This window comes from Dipodomys merriami, unplaced genomic scaffold, assembly GCF_024711535.1.
Source record: "Dipodomys merriami isolate MVZ:Mamm:240054 unplaced genomic scaffold, mDipMer1.0.p SCAF_68, whole genome shotgun sequence".
In the NCBI taxonomy this organism is placed as follows: domain Eukaryota; kingdom Metazoa; phylum Chordata; class Mammalia; order Rodentia; family Heteromyidae; genus Dipodomys; species Dipodomys merriami.
Window position 1 is genome coordinate 1,415,201 of NW_027206268.1, and position 21,062 is coordinate 1,436,262.

The 21,062-nt window shown below is 53.0% G+C and overlaps 2 protein-coding genes across 9 annotated transcripts in view; both read left to right on the plus strand.

The window, feature by feature from the left end:
• Nek11 (NIMA related kinase 11) overlaps nt 1-11,592 on the plus strand; it is a 109,373-nt gene extending 97,781 nt beyond the window's left edge. For 4 of the 7 annotated variants that reach the window (XM_070005405.1, XM_070005406.1, XM_070005407.1 and 1 more), the window contains one exon: nt 4,681-5,710. In XM_070005405.1, coding sequence (XP_069861506.1) covers nt 4,681-4,945 — 265 coding nt within the window. In that variant the 3' untranslated portion in view covers nt 4,946-5,710. Of the gene's footprint in view, nt 1-15; nt 1,122-4,680; nt 5,711-10,357; nt 10,440-10,542; nt 10,732-11,276 lie in introns of those variants that run through there. The other 3 variants (XR_011368530.1, XM_070005410.1, XM_070005408.1) reach the window with 3 other exon arrangements.
• A 4,097-nt stretch (nt 11,593-15,689) lies between these two features.
• Nudt16 (nudix hydrolase 16) lies at nt 15,690-20,590 on the plus strand. 2 transcript variants are annotated; one of them, XM_070005413.1, is made up of 4 exons: nt 15,690-15,928; nt 16,236-16,505; nt 19,348-19,572; nt 20,047-20,590. In XM_070005413.1, the coding sequence occupies exons 1-3, from the start codon at nt 15,791-15,793 to the stop codon at nt 19,528-19,530; spliced, it is 591 nt and encodes a 196-aa protein (XP_069861514.1). In that variant the 5' UTR covers nt 15,690-15,790; the 3' UTR covers nt 19,531-19,572; nt 20,047-20,590. The 2 variants fall into 2 exon arrangements, with proteins under 2 accessions (XP_069861514.1, XP_069861513.1); XM_070005412.1 differs by having other exon boundaries at nt 19,348-20,590.
• Nucleotides 20,591-21,062: the final 472 nt, after the last annotated feature.

Consider the following 21,062-nt stretch of genomic DNA (forward strand, 5'->3'; position numbering starts at 1 on the left):
GTTTTCTTTCCTCAGGTAGAGAGGCCATTCTGTGGTGGTTCTAAACCATGGCCAGATTTCCCGGAAGAGTGAAGAACCATCATGCCTCTCTGATTTTTTCAACCAAAGTAGAACTTTGACATGAAAATGAAAGCATGAATCAAGCATGAAAACAACCTAATTGCTAATTACCATATTTGAACCGATCCCTAACTAAGAGCGAAATACAAAGCCAGTACAAAGCCCATCAGAACTTTCTGGCACGTGCCATTTATTTGTATCTATCTGCCGCCCCTAAAAGCACTGTGCTGTGTCCACGTGGGCCCATTCTCAAATGAACACCTCCCTCCCCCATAAAAATGGGGCGAGCCGTGGTTTGTGGGCACCCTTGGGACCAAAGTGAATGCAAGCAATTTCCATGAGGATAAGGATATGGTCAGTAACAGCATCAGGTATTAGATGGACCAAGGACATTTGAAAGGACTCTGATGGGCAGAACTTGTCGCCAGATTCCTTAAAGTGAAGCACAGTAAATATGACCCAATTCCACGGTGAGTTGGTCCCCCTGGAAGTAGCTGTGGTCTAAACAGTGATGCTCTCGGCCTTCTCCACCCATCAGCCACGTTGGACGACTTCTGCGCATGCGCATCCTGCTGTCTTCTAAACTGGCATCATCTTCAAGCTAGCTCTGTCCCTCTCGGTCTTCTCCCATTGGATAAAATAAGGTAGAATGGAAGGAAGGAAGGAAGGAAGGAAAGAAAGAAGGTAGGAAGGAAGGAAGGTGGGAGGAAAGACAGGATGGAGAGAAAGCACAGAACAGGAGGAAGGAAGGAAAAGAAAAAGAAGAGGTCCAGGTGCCGATGGCTCACGCCTGTCATCCTAGCTACTCAGGAGGCTGAGATCTGAGGATCGAGGTTCAAAGCCAGCCTGGGCAGGAAAGTCCGTGAGACTCTGATCTCCAATGAACCACTCAGAAAACCAGAAGTGGTGCTGTGGTTCAAGTGGTGGAGCACTTGCCTTGAGCTGAAGAGCTGAGGGACAGCGCCCAGGCCCAGAGTTCAAGTCCCATGACCCACAAAAAAAATAAAAGTAAAGAAGACGTGCATGTGTTTATGTAGTGAGATCTCCGGATTATACTGTCAACTAAGAAAAAAAAAGATGCAGAGCAGTAAGCCTGCTGTGACCCCATCTTTATGTTGTTTACGGTGTGTACATATATATTTATATGTACATAAGGATACAGTCACCTATAGTTAATAGTTGACTATATTTACATCCACTAACATGTTTTACAGCCCTTGAGAACACTGTTTTCATGGAATGACTTGGGATAGTCTTGTGATATAATATTAACTTTAAAATAGGCTATTAATGTCACAGCCTTTTTCAATCCACCTTTCTTGAACATTCTCCAATGTTATTCAGTGCCCCCCAAACTCATTAATTTCTTTATAATGGAATATCCTTCTAGATTGTTTTCAGCTTTTCTAACCCATATATAATGTTGACATAAGCATTACTTTTTTTAACCTAATGCTACTTCCAATTTCCAGGTTCTTTCCTAAGATAAATGTCTTATAATTACGAGGTCACAGGATGTGACCTTTATTATAATTACTGACTCACAGGACGGACCCTTGGTACTTAGGGTCACAAAGATGGACAATCCATAAAGATTGGTAATCTAATGCTGCAAGTTTTGCTGATGCTGTTGGCTTTTAAAATCACCATGGAGTCAGCCAACTGACTTTTTTTTTTTTTTTTTTTTTTTTTTGGTCCGGTTGTGGGGCCTGAACTCTGGGCCTGGGTGCTGTCCCTCAGCTCTTCAGCTCAAGGCTAGCGCTCTACCACTTGAGCCACAGCGCCACTTCCGGCTTCTTTTTCTTTTTGCTTATGTGGTGCTGAGGAATCGAACCCAGGGCCTCGAGCATGCAAGGCAAGAGCTCTACCACTGAGCCACCTGCCCAGCCCATGACTTTTTTTTTTTTTTGGTCCAGTCGTAGGGCCTGAACTCTGGGCCTGGGCGCTGACCCTCAGCTCTTCAGCTCAAGGCTAGCACTCTACCATGAGCCACAGCACCACTTCCGGCTTTTTTTTCTTATGTGGTGCTGAGGAATTGAACCCAGGGCCTCGAGCATGCAAGGCAAGTGCTCTACCACTGAGCCACCTTCCCAGCCTGCCAACTGACTTTTAAAATAGGAAATGAAGCAATCGCGAATGCCTCCTGTTGGTAACTTACGCCAAGTAATAAAGAACATTATAGCCGGGCACTGGTGGCTCACACCTGTCATCCTAGGAGGATGAGATCTGGGGATCGTGGTTCAAAGCCAGCCCAGGCAGGAAAGTCCATGAAACTCTTATCTCCAATGAACCACTCAGAAAACCAGAAGTGGTGCTATGGCTCAAGTGGTAGAGCGGTTGCCTTGAGTTGAAGAGCTGAGGGACAGAGCCCAGGCCCAGAGTTCAAGCCCCACGACGGACGGACACACACACACACACACACACAGAGACACACACACAGAGACACACACACAGAGACACACACACACACACCATTACAGCTTTATTACTCAGCCTTGTGACCCAGGGCTGGTCCTTCCAATGTCGTGTAATGCGAAGATGTGGCCAAAGTCTTCCTGGAACAAAACTCTGGTCTGACTGAACACAGGAAGCTCCCATTCCCTTTCCTGGCCTTGTTTCCCCCCTTTCCCCTCTTTCCATCTGTAAACTGGAGCTCTACACAGACCCACGCAGAACACCCACGCAAGGTCACAGACTTCGCTTTCCCAGGGGAAAGACGATATCATCTACTCTGTTCCCCCCTTTTGCGACCCACCGCATTCTGTACCCCCCAAAAGCCCACACCTCAGAGGAGACCCAAGGCCCTCAAACCCAGCAGCTTCACCACCCCCACCCCAGCAGATGCTAAGCCCGGCCCCGGCTCCGGCTCCACCTGTCCTCTTCCGTCCAGAACAGGTGTCAGCTTCCACGATCGTTCTACAAATTCATTTCCGTCCTTTACCGCCTTTCATCCGAGGATGCTGGTTCTCCCTCTCCCAACCCTCCTCTCTCTGGAATGCCTGTCCAGTTCCTGGAAAGCATCTGTCCTGAGCAGAGAAAGAGGTCCAATCAAAGCTTTCCTGTGCAAGTGGCTGAGGAAAATGATGGAAATTATATTTATATAATTTTAAATTTCCAGTGAAATGCGAGGAATCTGCTTTTCCAGTAGATGTCCCTCTTCTTAATGAGAGCCCAGTATGTGTCGGGGGGTGGGGGTGTGGATGGGTGGAATTGACTGTACTCCCCAAAAGTGGGAAGGGCCGCCTCTGGCGTGGGTGGTCTAGCGAGACCTGTGGCCTTCCTCATGGACAGGCAGGTGGCGATGTGTGGAACTCAGCGACAGCTTGCCAGCCAGAAGAGAATCAGTCACAGGAGAATAATAATACGCACACCAACCAAGATGATAACAGACAAGGAAGGTAGAACCCAGGAATTACACGCAGCAAGTGCAGTGGATGAGGCATGGAGACGCAGGCTGAGAGGTCCAGGGGATGGACGTTACTCAGTGGAGCCGGCTGAAGTGTAACAGCCACGGCTTGCTTATCATTCTCGTCATTGGCACAGCCGCCGTGGAGGGGGTAACACAGAAGAAGCAACGGCAGAGGTGGCAGCAGTAATAGCGGGACCTCGGGACCCAGGAAAGCCAGCAAGCTGTTTGTACAAAAGCAGTTTGGGGGGGGTGATTGGAGGCCATGAGACCTGAGGCCCAGAAAGCAACAGCCAGAACAAGCGAGAGCCCCCAAATCATCTCCACACTCCGTTAATTGAAACAGCGTAGAGGAGAAGTGGCCCTCCCTCCCTCCCTTCCCCCCCCATCACAATATAACAGCCAGGTTTCCCCCTAAATAGAATTTTCTATTTTGTGAATTTCCCTCCCCCCAAATATTCAAATGTATATCCTTGCATAAATATGACAGCCTTTCCCAAGTCCTAAGAATAAATTTACACCACAGTTTTGCGACTCCAGACCACCTGTCACTTTCCTGCTGCCCCCAAAAGGATTGTGTTTATGACGTCTTCCCCCCGCCCCTACCCGTCGTTTATTTTAGAAAGTGATTCCAAATGTGCTCATGTGTGAAAATGTTTGTCAATATTTGATTACGGATTTATAACAGTTTCAGGGGTAGGGGTTGAGGCTTGCATCTCACAATGTGGTGTTTGCTGCTGTTCTATTTTTATTTATTCATTTTTGTTGGTCGTGGGGCTTGAACTCTGGGCCTGGGCGCTGTCCTTCAGCTCTTCAGCTCAAGGCTAGCACTCTACCACTTGAGCCACAGCGCCACTTCCGGCTTTTTTCTTTTTGCTTATGTGGTGCTGAGGAATCGAACCCAGGACCTCATGCATACAAGGCAAGCACTCTACCATTGAGCCATCTTCCCAGCCCTTCTTTTTTTTTTTTTTTTTTTTTTTAACAAAAGTTAGCATGTCCCCTCGTTGAGAGGGTTGGACTCTTCCGTGCTTAGTAAGTACAACTTAATACATTCTGCGGTTCTCCTTAGGATCCTATTGTTTATTTATTTATTTTTGTCCTAAATCCTAGTGCAGGAGGTTTATTTGTAGCACCAATGGTTTAGACACAACTCCTCTTGCCGTTTCTTGCCACACGTAACGCGTCCTAAGCTTTCCTACCTTTCCTGACAGCTCAGCCACCCAGAAGCTGGGAGCGGAAGTGTTTGAAGAGGTCTACAATTACCTGAAGACAGCAAGGCATCTCAATGCCAATGACACCGAGGTCCAGGAGTGTCTGGAAAGCTGGGTGCCCCGCGCCAGTGATTGTTTTGAAGTGGATCAGCTCCTCTACTTGGAGGAGCTGTTACAGACTGTGGTGACCAGAGAACCATCTCGAAGAGACGGTCAGGACTCGAAGGCCATCAAGGAGACAAGTCTTCTCTGTGAAACACCGTGAAACACCAACTGGCGTTGTGACAGGAAATGGGGGCATTCCTGGAGCTACCATCTTGGTGCTCGCCAGAAGTGGACATCTTGGGCTTGGAGGCCTGGTACAGGTGGTAGAGCACCAGCCAATGAGCAAAAGTGTCAGATACCAAGTTCAAGTCCCAGTCTCAGACAAAAAAACAAACAAAAAAGAAAGAAGTGATTTTTTTGTTGTTGTTGGTGGTGGTGGTGGGGCTTGAACTCTGGGCTTGGGCATTATCACTTAGCTCTTCAGTTCAAGGCGAGCGCTCTACCACCTGAGCCACAGCGCCACTTCCCAATCATGGGACAGGCACAACCTGTCAGTCTGCTTTTATTCCTTTCCACAACTGACAAGCAGGATGTACGTAAACCTCAAGACCTGGATTGTCCATCCCCAAAGCGATTCTTTTCTGTGATTTATTCCCTAAACTCATCCATGGACTTTTTTTTTTTTTTGGCCAATTATGGGGCTTGAACTCATGGACTAGGCACTGTCCCTGTGTATTTCTGCCCAAGGCTAGTACTTTACCACTTGGAACCACAGCTCCACTTCCAGTTTGCTAGTAGTTAATTGGGTCAGAGTCTCACAGACTTTTCTACCTGGGCTGGGTTTGAACTGTGATCTTCAGATCTCAGCCTCCTGAGTAGCTAGGATAACAGGCATGAGCTAGCAGTGCTTGGCTTGAAGACTTGTATTTATGATAAACAGATGCATCGTGATACACGTTGGGACACAATAAATCACCTATTTTATTTTCTCCTGTACAGAAGTATTTTATTAAATGTAATGTTGCTTTTCTTTGGGGGGGGGGAGTCCGGTCGTGGTGCCTGAACTCTGGGCCTGGGCACTGTCCCTCAGCTCTTCAGCTCAAGGCTAGCCCTTGAGCCACAGCGCCACTTCCGGCTTTTTTCTTTTTGCTTATGTGGTGCTGAGGAATCGAACCCAGGGCCTCAGGCATGCAAGGCAAGTGCTCTACCACTGAGCCACCTTCCCAGCCCCTGTAACACTGCTTCTAATGAGAATTTGTGCTTAGAGGAAAAGGCTGCATGCCTGAACAAGGAAGCGATCTCAGCCCAGGAAGAGTCCCCTAGAGGAGCCCCCTAAACAGTTAGATAAAGGGGGGACTAGAATAGGACCTAAGGTAGGCCCGGTGCTGGTGGCTCACGCCTGTCATCCTAGCTACTCAGGAGGCTGAGATCTGAGTATCTCAGTTCAAAGCCAGCCCAAGCAGGAAAGTCCATGAGACTCTTTATCTCCAATGAACCACCAGAAAACCGGAAGTGGCGCTGTGGCTCAAGTAGTAGAGTGCTCACCTTGAGCCGAAGAGCTCAGGTTCAGAGTTCAAGCCCCATGACCGACCAAAAAGAATAGGACCCAAGTTAGCAAGTGTCTAAATCTCACTGATGGATTTTCACACCATTAGCACAAACAAGCCTGGTGTGCACTGCTGGGTCTGAAGAGAAAATTTTTTTTCTTTCCTCTCTTCACCCACTGACCGGCATGCCCAGAGCACAATGCCTTTCATTTTAGAGATATTCCTAAAACAAACACAAGCTGAAAAACCTCTCCATCCAGGGACAAGAAGAGAGCTGAGGAGATGGCATGCTAAGGCTTATCTGTCCCGTGGTTCATTGGGGGAGGGAGTAGAAAGCAAAATCTAACAGGACTTGAAGAAGAAAAAACATCATTACGACTGGGGAAATTCTTCCACCTTCAGCCAGGAGAGTGTCCATTTTGGGATACTTCAGAGTTGGAATTGGTCATTCATCCGATTGCAAGACGACAGAGAAAACCAGCCGAGGAGTTAGGGGGAGTAGGAAGTTGGTAAGGAGCCGTCACTGATGGAATCAAGAGCTCTTACTCTCCCCATTGCTACTTTGGAAACATACACATCTATATTTCACAAATGCCAGTGGCTCTCTCTGCTTTCTGTGTGTGCAAAGGAAATGCCACCAGCTATTTTGGGTGATGCTGAGATCAAGCACACAAAAGGAGAGTGATGGAGGTTAATTATTTAGTGTCCGCCGGGCTGAGGCAGGAGCAAAAAGAAAGCCCTAGGTCTGCTCGGGAGGAGTCCGGCTTCCACAGTGCACTCAGGAGAAAGGGGTCTGAAAAATTAAGCTGTCAATCAAGGAGGGAAACACGCAGATTCTTTTAAGATGGTAAGATCCCACGGAGTGTGTCAGAAGGGAACGGGCCAGGCCAGCAAGTTAATGAAGGAACAGAAAAGAGGCAAAGGGGCCAGTGTGTGTGTGTGTGTGTGTGTGTGTGTGTGTGTGTGTGTGAGAGAGAGAGAGAGAGAGAGAGAGAGTAGGATAACAGGTGTGAGCCACCAGCACCTGTTTCCCTGTTGTTGTTTTTGGTGGTGGTGGTGGGGCTTGAACTCTGGGCCTGGGTGCTGGCCCTCAGCTCTTCAGCTTAAGGCGAACGCTCTACCACTTGAGCCACAGTACCACTTCCACTTCTGGTTTTCTGGTGGTTCACTGGAGATAAGCCCGCCCGGGCTGGCTTTGATCTACGATCCTCAGATCTCAGTGTCCTGAGTAGCTAGGATGACAGATGTGAGCCACCAGCACCTAGCTTCCCTGTTGTTGTTGTTGTTGTTTTATATATGTTTGTATTTCTTAATCTGTCCAGTGAATGAAGCAGACTGCAGTCTTGCCCCTGAGAGAAAATGTCTGGCTTTTAAGGGGAGTGGTCAGGATCTTTGATCTAGGGTACATGTCCCAAGACAGATGCCAGCCTTGGTTCTTATCACCCAGTGTACTGGCACTACATCTCTGAGTCACAAATCTCTTGTGTGACAAAGATTTGATTCCTTGCTGTAGTCAGAGAGAGAAAAGTTAAGGGGGAGATTGCTGGCTTGGTTAAGAATTTCTTTTTTGGTCAGTCGTGGGGCTTGAACTCTGGGCCTGGGTGCTGTCCCTCAGCTCTTCAGCTAAGGCTAATGCTCTACCACTTGGGCCACAGCGCCACTTCCGGTTTTCTGAGTGATTCATGGGAGATAAGGGTCTCACGGACTTTCCTGCTTAGCCTGGCTTTGAACCACAATCCTCAGATCTCAACCTCCTGAGTAGCTAGGAAGACAGGTGTGAGCCACCAGCACCCGGCACAAGAGATTTTTTTTTTTTTTTTTTCATCTTGAGCTTCCCAGTATAGGAGAAAGAGGGAAAGGAAATAATGTCACTTCGAGTCCTTATATATAAAGGACAACCAAAAAGTTACACTACTACCAACACAAATGTACCCAAAGAGATAAAAAAAACACTTCTAGACACTCGACTAGAAATCCACTACCAAAAAAATGGCTTTGAAAAGACAAGTTAGTGGCTTTCCAGGCCTGAGTTGCCTTCTGCCCCAGGGTGGCAGCCATTTTACATCTTGTTAACCTGCCTCAAGAACCTCAAAGTCCTTAGCACCGACCTTGAGGATTCCCAGCTCTTCCCAGGGCTCTTAATGGAGGGTCAAAGTTGGTGCATGTATGGACATGCCACAATAAAAATTCTCCTGTAAGCCAGGCGCCAATGGCTCCTGCCTGTCATCCCAGCTACGCAGGAGGCTGAGATCTGAGGATCACGGTTCAAAGCCAGACTGGGCAAGGAAAGTCCGTGAGACTCTGATTTCCCATGAACCACCAGAAAACAAAATTAAAAAAAAAAAAAAAACTCAGGTTGCAATCTAGTCCCCATTTTGTGGTAAACAAAAGGAGATTCGATCTGAAGACTTTGGCCAAATGAATCACCCGTTGATGAATGAATGATTCATGGATGATCTCTAAAGAGAAGGTGTTAGAAGACTCACTTTGGCTTTATCTCCCATGGAGACCCCTCCAGATAAGGAGACATCCTACACCATACCTTGGGACCAACCATACAGGAAAGTTCCAGGACCGTGATCAGAACAAGTTCTTGTTCTTTGTAAATGACCTAGTTTGTAGTGAGTTAGGCCTTCTCAGCTAGGTAGAATATGGCAGCCAGGATGGGCTCCAACAGATGGAGAGGAAGGGTGAGTGAGGGAGGAGGATGACTCATGAGTAACCAATCAAGAGACTCCTCAAAGAGCAAATCCACTTCTCTACCAATCTAATCAGGAGCATTGCCCTCAGAGGGCGGGGCAAGGGACCATATATATACATACATACATACACACACACACATATATATATGTATATATATGGGGGACCAGGATGGTTATATATAAGGAGTCTAGATGCCTAAACAGTAGGAGTAGGCCCTGAATGTCCTCTTCCACCAAGAGGGAATCCGGTTGTGAATAGGATATTGTAAAATGCAAAGCTGTATTCAAATGTAAATCGTAACCTTTACCTTTAACTTCAAGGGGAGACAGAGTGCTATTTTTAATGGTTTACAATGGAAAACAGCAAACTATATAAAAGAATATCATCATAAGTCCTATTGTGGACCCCACACCTAGCCACCTTCAAAAATCTTATTTTATTTATGGCCCATCTTATTTTATTTATACCCCCCCAGTCTCGACTCGTTCGTTGGATTATTTTTAATGACGTTATCAATATTTCAGGATACATCTCTGAATCATAAAGAACCTTTTAAATAGCCAGTATTCCCAGTATTGTGCGAAGTACTTAAAATTGCTTTTGCCGGAAAGCACTGAACTCCTCACATGGTGCCCAGGAATGAACTCAAAGAAGAAACAAGCTCAGCTCCTCAGCTACCATATTGTATCTGGGGAATGGGATAGGGAGGGGACACAAAAACTACACCTCAAGGAACAAAAGACCCTCTTAGGGACAGACCACCCATCAGGCAATAATGACTGATTAACACCTTCCGGTATCTCTCCACAATCGAGGACCAACCAAAGCATCCTTTGCCCAGGACTGTTCAATTATACAAACCTTTCACCCCTGTCCTGATTCTGTCTGTTTAAATCCAAAGCTTATGTCAGAATGCTGCAGATGACTGAAGATGGGCCGAAGTTCTTACCTGGCCTTTTCCTGTGTCTTCCTGCACCATCTAAGATGTCTCCTTCACCATTACACACATTTTTATTTGATGTTTAGAGGTGACCAGGTGACCAGACCTCCTGATAATGGAACCCTGGAACTGGGGGTGGGGAGTGTCCCTAAAATTCTGGTTTCATGATCACACCTAAAACAATGACCAATCATTCCTATCCATCAGATTTTAAATTGTTCCCACCATGTGTCTTTTTCTACATTTGTCTGACACGTTAAGACCAATGATCTAACGGCTGCAGTTGATATATCTACCTAATCTATTTGAAGAGATAGATCCCACATTGGGGGCTGTCTTTTCCATTTACAGTTCACTTATTGGAGCACCATTTCCTGTCAACTTCCCTTCGGTCTAGTTCTTTATGATCAGACCTTCCTGATTTAAAAAAAAAATGCTTTAGTTTTACAGTTTACAGAAGAATTGTGAAGACAGAAATCCCACACATGCCTGTGTTTCCCCAGCTAACACGTTGCATTGGCATGGTACGTGTACAACAAGGAAGTGCATTTCTCATTTATTATTAACCAAATCCATGCTTTTCTCAGTTTCCCTCCATGATTATCCAAGGTCCCTTTTCTCTTCCAGGGTATCACATACCATTGAGGCTTGGCTTGCTCTCTTCGTCGACTCAGTGTGCCAATTTGAGCACAATGCACCTTGAACAATGTCGCCCCTTCCACCACGTCTTTGGTCTTTATTCTGTTAGATACTGGGGCTACATTCTTGCTCCACCAGCCTCTCGGAGATATCAGCAACCAGGCTCTCCTTGCTCAGGTGAGTTTTTTTCTCCACTGTTTATGTATTCGGACTCAACCTGCTTTCTGAGCTGGTGAGGGGCAGGGAGGCATCACATCCAGAACATTCCCAGTCAGCACACTCCTTCTCCGCCAGGGCATCGCCTTGTACTGCTCACCGCTTCCTGTCCCGCTGAGGGTCACATTAGCTGGGGTGGGCTCCACTCAGGCCTTCCCTTGCCCCTTAAATCCAGTCCTCTGAAGGCAAGGATAAGAGGGAGGGGGCTCCTTTTAGCCGCTGACCCCTGCTGCCCGCAGTGAGGACATTGAGATAAACCCTTTCCTTATCTGGACAGTGGGGCTGTGCTTCCTGGGGAGAGGGTTAATGGAAAGAGCTTCTTGGCATCAGTATTGGAGAGATGGCCAGCGTCACATCAGCATTTCATTCCTGCTTCTTAACACACATGGTTCTTTGGAGGTAAAAGGCCTTACCACCTCTTCCCCAGAGACACATTTCTGCCATTCTCAGCAAAATCTGCAAGCTAGTTTTTTTCTTCTTTTTTTTTTCCCCCACTTTTTTCACAGAGTATGCCAGTCACGGGAGTGGAGTCAACACCGTTCGACATCCTGTCGTCCGGAGCCTAGCTTTTACTGCTGGGGGAAGCCGGGCGGAACACAGCCCAGGGGCAGAGAGATAGGAAGGGAGGTTTGCTAGGAATTTCAATTTATTGTAAGAAAATAGTCAAATCCTATATTCCAAACATACAGATGAACCGGAGGGGAGGCTCGGAAAGGTAAAAACGGCTGGAAAAAAAACAAATCAACTTTTCCTGGGTGATGAACGTGTTCAGTTGGCATGGGAATCTACAGTTACTACATGTGAAGGATGGTATAAAGCCAGGGAAGCTCATCCATTGGTTGGGATTGCAAGCTGACCAAGATGGTACCTCTGTGGTCATCCTCTTGGGACTTAAGTGTTTAACCTAAGTTTAGGAAAGTGGAACAGAGTTTTCATTTGGCACGAAGTGGATCGTTTTTCTTAACCTGTCTCCTCTTCTGTCCTCAGGCCTTTTAACTAAATATAGGACCTGTCAGAAATTGTCTCTCAGCAGTTTGAGCCATGTCTCCTGAATCTCTCTGAGGGTAAGATCCACTTCCATGCCTCTTTTCCATCTGCCAGTTCCCTGAGTCGCTAGGATCACAGGGTGAGCTACCCTGTCCGGGCTTCTAAGAACTTTTGGCAGTTTGACGCTGCTCCTGCTTGAAGAGAGACCAGTGGAATGGCTGAGTGGTTTGACAATAATGTGTACACAGTAGAATAAGACACACAATGGTGCTGCTGTCCAGTTAACCAGTTTATGTTCTCTTGATCAGTATCCAGAAGCATAGTACAGAAGATGAGACAATGTAATAGGAAATGATTGTGTCGGTGTATATCAAATCATAAGGAATGTCAAAAAGAACAGTGCCATAAGGAAAATGAATGAGAACCTATTGCCCATGACCTAAAAGCCTGCTGGGAGGTACTCATCCTGACCACAACTTCCAAATACAGTGACCCTGGACATCGGGCACTTCTTACGGACCACAGAATTGGTCCATAATTATGTGTTCATCGTTGATTCTTGTAATATACTTTGTCATCTGTCAAATTTGGTCATTTTCTCTTTTCTTCTTATAGTTTTTTCCCCCTACCAGTACTTGAAATTGTCCACATAATTTTTAAATTGCTAGGTTATGAATTTCATCTTTACATCTATTTTTTTTTTTTTTTTGTCCATCATGGGGCTTGAACTCAGGGCCTGGGAGCTGTCCCTGAGTTTTCTGCTCAAGGCGAGTACTCTACCACTTTGAGCCACATTGCCACAGCGCCATTTCTTATTTTCTGGTGGTTCCTTGGAGATAAGAATCTTACAGGAAGTTTCCTGCCTGGGCTGGCTTCAAACCGCAATCCTTAGATCTCAGCCTCCTGAGTGGCTAGGATGAGAGGTGCAAGCCACCCGTGCCTGGCTTTTGCATAATTTTAAACTGGAGCTCTAAAGTGTGTAAAGACTTAGAACATTCTGGTTCTTTGGATGCCTTCTTCATGCAAATTTGATTCCACCAAAGTGTATGATCATAATGTTGACTTTGGATCTAAGTGTGTATGTAGAAATACTGAAACTTCCCCAGTAGAGGAAAAGATGTCCTTTGTATACATTTGCATTTGTGAAAACTTTTTTTTTTTCTTTTGGGTCCAGTCGTGGGGCCTGAACTCTGGGCCTGGGCGCTGTCCCTCAGCTCTTCAGCTCAAGGCGAGCACTCTACCAGTTGAGCCACAGCGCCACTTCCGGCTTTTTTCTTTTTGTGGTGCTGAGGAATCGAACTCAGGGCCTCAGGCATGCAAGGTAAGCGCTCTACCACTGAGCCACCTTCCCAGCCCTTGTGAAAACTTTTTAATTTGAGCTTTTAAGAAAACTGTGTGTCAGTGCCACTTGCTCACACCTATCATCCTGGCTACTCAGGAGGCTAAGATCTGAGATGTTGGTTCCAAGCCAGCCGGGTAAGAAAGTCCATGAGACTCTTATCTACAATGAACCATCAGAAAACTGGTAGTGGCGCTGTGGCTCAACTGGTAGAGTGCTAGACTTGAGCTGAAGAGCTGAGGGACAGCACCCAGGCCCAGAGTTCAAGTCCCATGACCAACACATACACATACACACACACACACACACACACACACACACACACACACAAGGGGGGTAGTGTAGTTGTAGAAGTGGGAGGGAAGGGATGGTAGGGGAAAAACAAAGGAGGAGGCAACAATACTTGATAAGAAATGTACTCATTATCTTGTTCATGTAATTGTAACCCCTCTGTACAGTATTTTCACAATAAAAAATGTATTACAAAAACAGGAGGTTCTGATACTGATACAGTGGGAAATCAGCCTTGCCTTGTATAGATGGTCAGCTCTGAATTTTACTATATGAATAAAAGAACTATGAAGATACTAAAGCCAAGTAATAAGGAGAAAAAAAGAAAGAGAAAAGGAAAACTGTGTGACCCGTGTGACCCACGATGGTTTCTGATTGACCTCAACCATATCAACACAGTGCCTCAGATAACCATAATCAGAAAACTGGTTACATGCATTTACCAACCAGCCACGGTGATATGTATTTATACCCTTTCACCTGTTTCTGAGTAAAAGCAGGCCATCTGTTCATAAATGTTATGCCTGTGTGACTGTGGTTAGTATACATGGGTGCTTATGCTACAAGTTAACATGTTTAGAAAAGTGTTACTATTGCCTATGAACTATTCTGTTGTTTTTGTTTTGGCTTTGTTGGTTGTGGGGCTTGAACTCTGAGCCTGGTTGTTGTCCCTCAGCTCTTCAGCTCAAGATGAGTGCTCTACCACTTGAGCCACACAGCGCCACTTCTGGTTTTCTGGTGGTTCATTGGAGATAAGAGTCTCATGGACTTTCCTGCTCGAGCTGGCTTTGAATGGCGATCTTCAGAGCTCAGCCTCTTGAGTAGCTAGGATTATAGGAGTGAGCCACCAGCACCTGGCTGTCCTGTTGTATGTGTGCATGCATGCGCATGTGTGTGCATGTATGCCAGTACTAAAGCTTGCACTCGAGTTGTTGGGCACTTGCTTGGCTTTTTTCACTGCAGGCTGGCCTTTTACCACCTAAGCCACACCTCAACTCCTGACGTTTTGCCAGTGAACTGAAGTTTACGGTCTCACAGATTTGTCTACGTGGGCTGCTCTCAGATGGCTAATTGGAGATGGAGTCCTGGGGGCTTTTCTACCAGCCCTGGCCTCGAATGGCAATCCTCTAGTTCACAGCCTCCCGAGTAACTGGATTAAAGATGTGAATCACCCAGCCTCCCACTAACAGAGAAATTTCTTCCATTGCACTATGTGGTAGATCTGAAGTAGGGGAGGGTGGGGGAAAAGTGTATGGAGGAGGGTAAGAAAATGCTTCCTTTTCTCAAGATTTTAAAAACAAATGATTGGGTTCCCCGGGACAATCGCTTTGAATTCTTCCTGTCTTTGCAGATCACCATGAAATGGTGGGAGCAGCTTTCTGGGCAGGCGGCGCCAGTCTCCAGCCTTGACTCCTTGGGTGCTTGGCCTCGGGGTAAGGGACTGAGGGTGAGAAGCTGGATAACTTCCTCCCAGGGATGCTGAGACCTGACGTGTGTGTGAGTTCCAACCCCCCCCCCCTCCGCCTTCTGACATAAGCACTGTGACCCACACTCACCCCTAAGCATGGCTGTATTCACTGAGGGCTGCATCCTGATAGGTGTCACCTCCACAGGACAGGTGCGTGCTAGCCACCGTATGACTGACGGGTTTCTAGGGACCCGAGGTTATGTCTGGGTGAGTTCTGGGCTGCGTCACAGGCTGAGACTTTTATGTCCAGGGCTTGGAGGGGGGCAGCGCAGTTGACAGGGCCATCTTCAGGGTGGAGTGGGGTGTCCTGAGACCCTCCCCTGTTTCTCAACCCCGGGCATTCAGATCTTACAGGTGTGTGCACACTGGAGTGGACCCCAAAACATCCTAGCACAGAGAAGTGGGGTGGGGGGTGTCTCTTGACTCCCCCCCCCTTGCTCTCTACATCAGCTACTGCACGTTCCTACCCAGTCCTTCCTGGGGCCTGACCCTTGACCCCTAACCCCTGCCCACCCCAGCCACTCCCCCCTTCCTCCCCAGGGAAGGGTCAGCTTTCCTGGACTCAGGTCAGCCTCCCCTCTGTCCGGCTGTGGAACTCCTGAGGCTGTTACGCCGTGACGTCACGCGGTGACATCAGCACCTGTGTACACGCCAAGCCTCACCTTTAACCGTCCCAGCGTGAGGGCCAATCCTGAGGAAGCTTTCAGTTTCAACTTCCCTTCTCCCCGCGCAGGAAACCTCCACTCTGATTGGCTGGCATTCGGCTTGCCCGCCTCCATTAGTGGAGAAGCCCCGCCCCAGCGTCCTTCCGGGATTGGCTCTGGCTCCCGGGCCCGGCCTCCCATTGGTGCGAAGTGAGCCCTGCGGCGCCGCCAGCCGCGGACTCCGCGCCCGGACCGGGGCCTGCCGCGGGCTGGGGCCGGCGCGCCGCGGCCATGGCGGGGGGGCGCAAGGTGGAGCTGGCCGAGGCGCTGGCCATGGGGCCGGGCTGGCGGCACGCCTGCCACGCGCTGCTCTACGCGCCCGACCCGAGGCTGCTGTTCGGCCGCTTCCCGCTGCGCTACGCCGTGCTGGTGAGGGGAGGGGGGCCCTGACCCCGACCCCTGACCCCTGACCCCGGCCTTCCACCCTGGCCTCAACCTCAGACTCTTGACCCTGGCCCCGGCCCGCGGACAGCCCGGCCTCGACCCCTGACCCGGCCCCCGCCTCCCGCCCTCGACCCCTGACCCGGCCCCCGCCTCCCGCCCTCGACCCCTGACCCGGCCCCCGCCTCCCGCCCTCGACCCCTGACCCGGCCCCCGCCTCCCGCCCTCGACCCCTGACCCGGCCCCCGCCTCCCGCCCTCGACCCCTGACCCGGCCCCCGCCTCCCGCCCCGCAGATGCAGATGCGCTTCGACGGGCGGCTGGGCTTCCCGGGCGGCTTCGTGGAGGCGCGGGACGGCAGCCTGGAGGACGGGCTGAACCGCGAGCTGCGCGAGGAGCTGGGCGAGGCGGCCGCCGCCTTCCGCGTGGAGCGCGCCGACCACCGCGGGGCGCGGCTGGGGCCCCGGCCCGGGCTGCTCGCGCACTTCTACGCCAAGCGCCTGACGCCCGAGCAGCTGCGGGCCGTGGAGGCGGGCGCCGCGCGGGCGCGCGACCACGGGCTGGAGGTCAGACGGGGGGGGCGGGGGGCACGGGCCGGAGGTCAGACGGGGGGGGCGGGGGCACGGGCCGGAGGTCAGACGCGGGGGGCACGGGCCGGAGGTCAGACGGGGGGGGCGGGGGGCACGGGCCGGAGGTCAGACCCGGGGGGGGCGGGGGGCACGGGCCGGAGGTCAGACGGGGGGGGCGGGGGCACGGGCCGGAGGTCAGACGGGGGGGGCGGGGGGCACGGGCCGGAGGTCAGACGGGGGGGAGGGCACGGGGGTCATGGGCCGGAGGTCAGACGGGGGGGGCGGGGGGCACGGGCTGGAGGTCAGACCCGGGGGGGGCGGGGGGCACGGGCTGGAGGTCAGACCCGGGGGGGGCACGGTAGGGGGGCCACGGGCCGGAGGCCTGGTGGGGGCGGGGCCGCGGACTGGACGTCTGGAGGGGGCGGGGCCGCGGGATGGACGTCTGACAGGGGCGGAGCCACGTTCTTGGAGGTCTGGAGGGGGCGGGGCCGCGGGCCGGAGGTCTGGAGGGGGCGGGGCCACGGGCTGGAAGTCTGGAGGGGGCGGGGCCGCGTTCTGGAGGCCTGGAGGGGGCGGGACCGCGGGCTGGAGGTCTGATGGGGGCGGAGCCGCGGGCTGGAGGCCTGGAGGGGGCGGGGCCGCGGGATGGAGGCCTGGAGGGGGCGGGGCCGCGGGATGGAGGTCTGGAGGGGGCGGGGCCGCGGGATGGAGGTCTGGAGGGGGCGGGGCCGCGGGATGGAGGTCTGGAGGGGGCGGGGCCGCGGGATGGAGGTCTGGAGGGGGCGGGGCCGCGGGATGGAGGCCTGGAGGGGGCGGGGCCGCGGGATGGAGGTCTGGAGGGGGCGGGGCCGCGGGATGGAGGCCTGGAGGGGGCGGGGCCGCGGGATGGAGGTCTGGAGGGGGCGGGGCCGCGGGATGGAGGTCTGGAGGGGGCGGGGCCGCGGGATGGAGGCCTGGCGAGGGCGGGGCCGCGGGATGGAGGTCTGGAGGGGGCGGGGCCGCGGGATGGAGGCCTGGCGAGGGCGGGGCCGCGGGATGGAGGTCTGGAGGGGGCGGGGCCGCGGGATGGAGGTCTGGAGGGGGCGGGGCCGCGGGATGGAGGCCTGGAGGGGGCGGGGCCGCGGGATGGAGGTCTGGAGGGGGCGGGGCCGCGGGATGGAGGTCTGGAGGGGGCGGGGCCGCGGGATGGAGGCCTGGCGAGGGCGGGGCCGCGGGATGGAGGTCTGGAGGGGGCGGGGCCGCGGGATGGAGGTCTGGAGGGGGCGGGGCCGCGGGATGGAGGTCTGGAGGGGGCGGGGCCGCGGGATGGAGGCCTGGAGGGGGCGGGGCCGCGGGATGGAGGTCTGGAGGGGGCGGGGCCGCGGGATGGAGGTCTGGAGGGGGCGGGGCCGCGGGATGGAGGCCTGGCGAGGGCGGGGCCGCGGGATGGAGGTCTGGAGGGGGCGGGGCCGCGGGATGGAGGCCTGGCGAGGGCGGGGCCGCGGGATGGAGGTCTGGAGGGGGCGGGGCCGCGGGATGGAGGCCTGGCGAGGGCGGGGCCGCGGGATGGAGGTCTGGAGGGGGCGGGGCCGCGGGATGGAGGCCTGGCGAGGGCGGGGCCGCGGGATGGAGGTCTGGAGGGGGCGGGGCCGCGGGATGGAGGTCTGGAGGGGGCGGGGCCGCTGGATGGAGGGGCGGGGCCACGGGCTGGAGGAGGTCTGGTGGGTGGGGCCGCGGGCTGGAGGAGGTCTGGTGGGCGGGGCCGCGGGATGGAGGTCTGGTGGGCGGGGCCGCGGGTTGGAGGCCTGGAGGGGGCGGGGCCGCGGGATGGAGGAGGTCTGGTGGGCGGGGCCGCGGGCTGGAGGTCTGGTGGGGCGGGACCGCGGGATGGAGGAGGTCTGGTGGGCGGGGCCGCGGGATGGAGGCCTGGAGGGGGCGGGGCCGCGGGCTGGAGGAGGTCTGGTGGGCGGGGCTGCGGGCTGGAGGAGGTCTGGTGGGCGGGGCCGCGGGCTGGAGGAGGTCTGGTGGGCGGGGCTGCGGGCTGGAGGTCTGGAGGGGGCGGGGCCGCGGGATGGAGGAGGCCTGGCGGGGGCGGGGCCGCGGGATGGAGGAGGCCTGGCGGGGGCGGGGCCGCGGGATGGAGGCCTGGCGGGGGCGGGGCCACAGGCCGGAGGTCTGATGGGGGCGGGGCCGCGGGCTGGAGGAGGGCTGGTGGGCGGGGCCGCGGGCTGGAGGAGGTCTGGTGGGCGGGGCCGCGGGATGGAGGCCTGACCGCCCCACCCCCTCCCCAGGCAGCCTGGCCCACAGCTGCCCCACACCGGAGCGAGCACCCAGATGTCCAGGGGGAGTCGATGACCGCCAGTGCGGGTGCCTCTAACCATCTGGGTCCCCTGACATCTCCTCCTCGCTCTCCACCTTAACTGCCTTCCACAGAGAACCTTCCAGAACCCACCCATCCACTTGGCATGTGGTCGGGCCGGACATCTAAGGCCCTCCCCGCTTTGCGCCGCCATTAACTTTGAAAGAGCCCCGGGTACTTGAGTTAGAGAGGAGACATGTCTGGATGGTCCTCAAACTCTAGGAAGTATGAGGAGATGGGAAAGGGTGTGTGTAACTGTCTACCATAGCCACCTGTGGTGGGAGCTGGCACTAACGCAGTCATGAGTGGAAGGGGGGAAGATAGGTGTCAGGTGATGTCCTGGAGTAGCTGGTGCCAAGTTCCTGGCTGCTCAGGCAGGTAGGACCCCCCTTCCCCCCAGCCCCGGAAGAGGTGGGTTGCGCTCTAGCTGAGATTGGAGTGGATAATAAGCTTCAGACCCCCCCCCCCACGCCCCAACGCCTTGTCTCCCCTCTCCCCCAGGTGCTGGGCCTTGTGCGTGTACCCCTGTATACGCTGCAGGACGGCGTGGGCGGCCTGCCTGCCTTCCTGGAGAATTCTTTTATCGGCGCAGCGCGGGAGCAGCTACTAGAAGCCCTGGAAGACCTGGAACTCTTGGAACCTGGCGCCATCTCACACCTCAAGACCCGAACTCCTCCTCAGTAGAAGAAATCTTCCACAGACAAGGAACCTGAGATCAGGACTTTGGTACTTTGGAGGAAGGGAGGGAGGGAGAGAAAAAGGGAAAGGGGGAAGATTTTTCTCTTGGGGGCCTGTGGGATGATGGATCATCATCTTTTGAGGGAAGGGGGAATAGGTTTTGAATTGAGGTCCAACCAGAACATGGGCTCCGTGACTTCGGGACGAAAATCCACAGCTCATCCCAGGCCTCGGAAGTTTCCTGAGTCAGCCTCTCGTGTACACACTACCTGGCAGCCTCAGGCATGCGCAGTACAACCACACATGCACACAGCCTGACACTTCCCCTCACTGTGTCCAAAGTAACCAGGATGTGGGATTGTGATGACCCTGGTTTTCTGGAGCAATGGGAGTCTCCCCCCACCCCCACACCAGTCTCCCCCCACCCCCACACCAGCCCCAAGCTTGTTGGGATTGAGCCCAGGAACAGGTTCCCCTACGTGGGAGGCCCCAATCATTCCCAACCCTTTTCTTCCTCTGCAGTTAAGCTTACAGGGACCAGAGGTGGCCGTGTTCCTACCCGGAAGCCTCTTGAATCCTAGTGCCTCTGCCCCAGGGCTTTCATCTCTGAGCTGCCCTGGTTGCTGGGGAAGCAGCCCTACCTCTGCCTGGCCCGCCCACCCACAAGGGCCTCCCAATGAAGAAGCTTCCGAAGCTGGGCGTCCGCCCCCTCCCCTTCTCTCAACTGATGCGCCTTATGCATCTCCTAATGCTCCCTGGCCAAAGCTTAGCCAGGCCCCTTGCTGTCCATAGGCTTCGGAGCAGGTGGTGGGCACATCTCTTCTTAAAGATCTGGACTGGAAATATTTCAGACTGCGGAGGCCACATAGCTTCGGTGCAAACCCTTAACTCTGACATGTCAAAATTTACCCTCACAATACATAAGTCTGTGCCTTGTGTCCCAACAAAACAGGAATACGGCCTTTGGGCCATAGTTTACTAAACGCTACTCTGAGAGGAAGAGGGTAATAAGGTGATGCCACCTTACTTGAATGTGTTCCCAGGAAATAAACGAGGAGCTGATAGAGTCCCGTGTGGATATTTTGAGTAGGGTTGTATGGAAGGCCATCCTTGGGCAGTGTGTTAAGCTGACAGATGGGAAAGAAGGAAGCAAGCACACAGGAACATAGGAAGCTTTAGGTGCAAGCCCTCCTGTGGGAAGAATCCTGGAAAACACCCCAAAGTGCATGGCCCAACCCAAGAACCCTACTGGGCCTCAAGAGTTGCATTTAGAGGGTTTACACATCCTTGCTCTAGTCCTCGACAGGTGAAATGCCAGCCTACCAGCCTGGATATCTAGGACCGGAAAATACTATCAGTGATGATAATAGTCAACATCTTGCAGGTGCTCGATATGTTAGCACTGTCTGAGATGCTACACACACACACACACACACACACACACACACACACACACACACACACACACACACACACACACACACACACACACACACACACACACACACACACACACACACACACACACACACACACAC

Bases quoted from the DNA above. Each gene is read 5' to 3' on its own strand.
- Nudt16 (XM_070005412.1), top strand. From the start codon at position 15,791: ATGGCGGGGGGGCGCAAGGTGGAGCTGGCCGAGGCGCTGGCCATGGGG. The intron at 15,929-16,235 runs GTGAGGGGAGGG...CCCGCCCCGCAG, and splicing joins CGCTGCGCTACGCCGTGCTG to ATGCAGATGCGCTTCGACGG. The intron at 16,506-19,347 runs GTCAGACGGGGG...CCTCTCCCCCAG, and splicing joins CGCGCGACCACGGGCTGGAG to GTGCTGGGCCTTGTGCGTGT.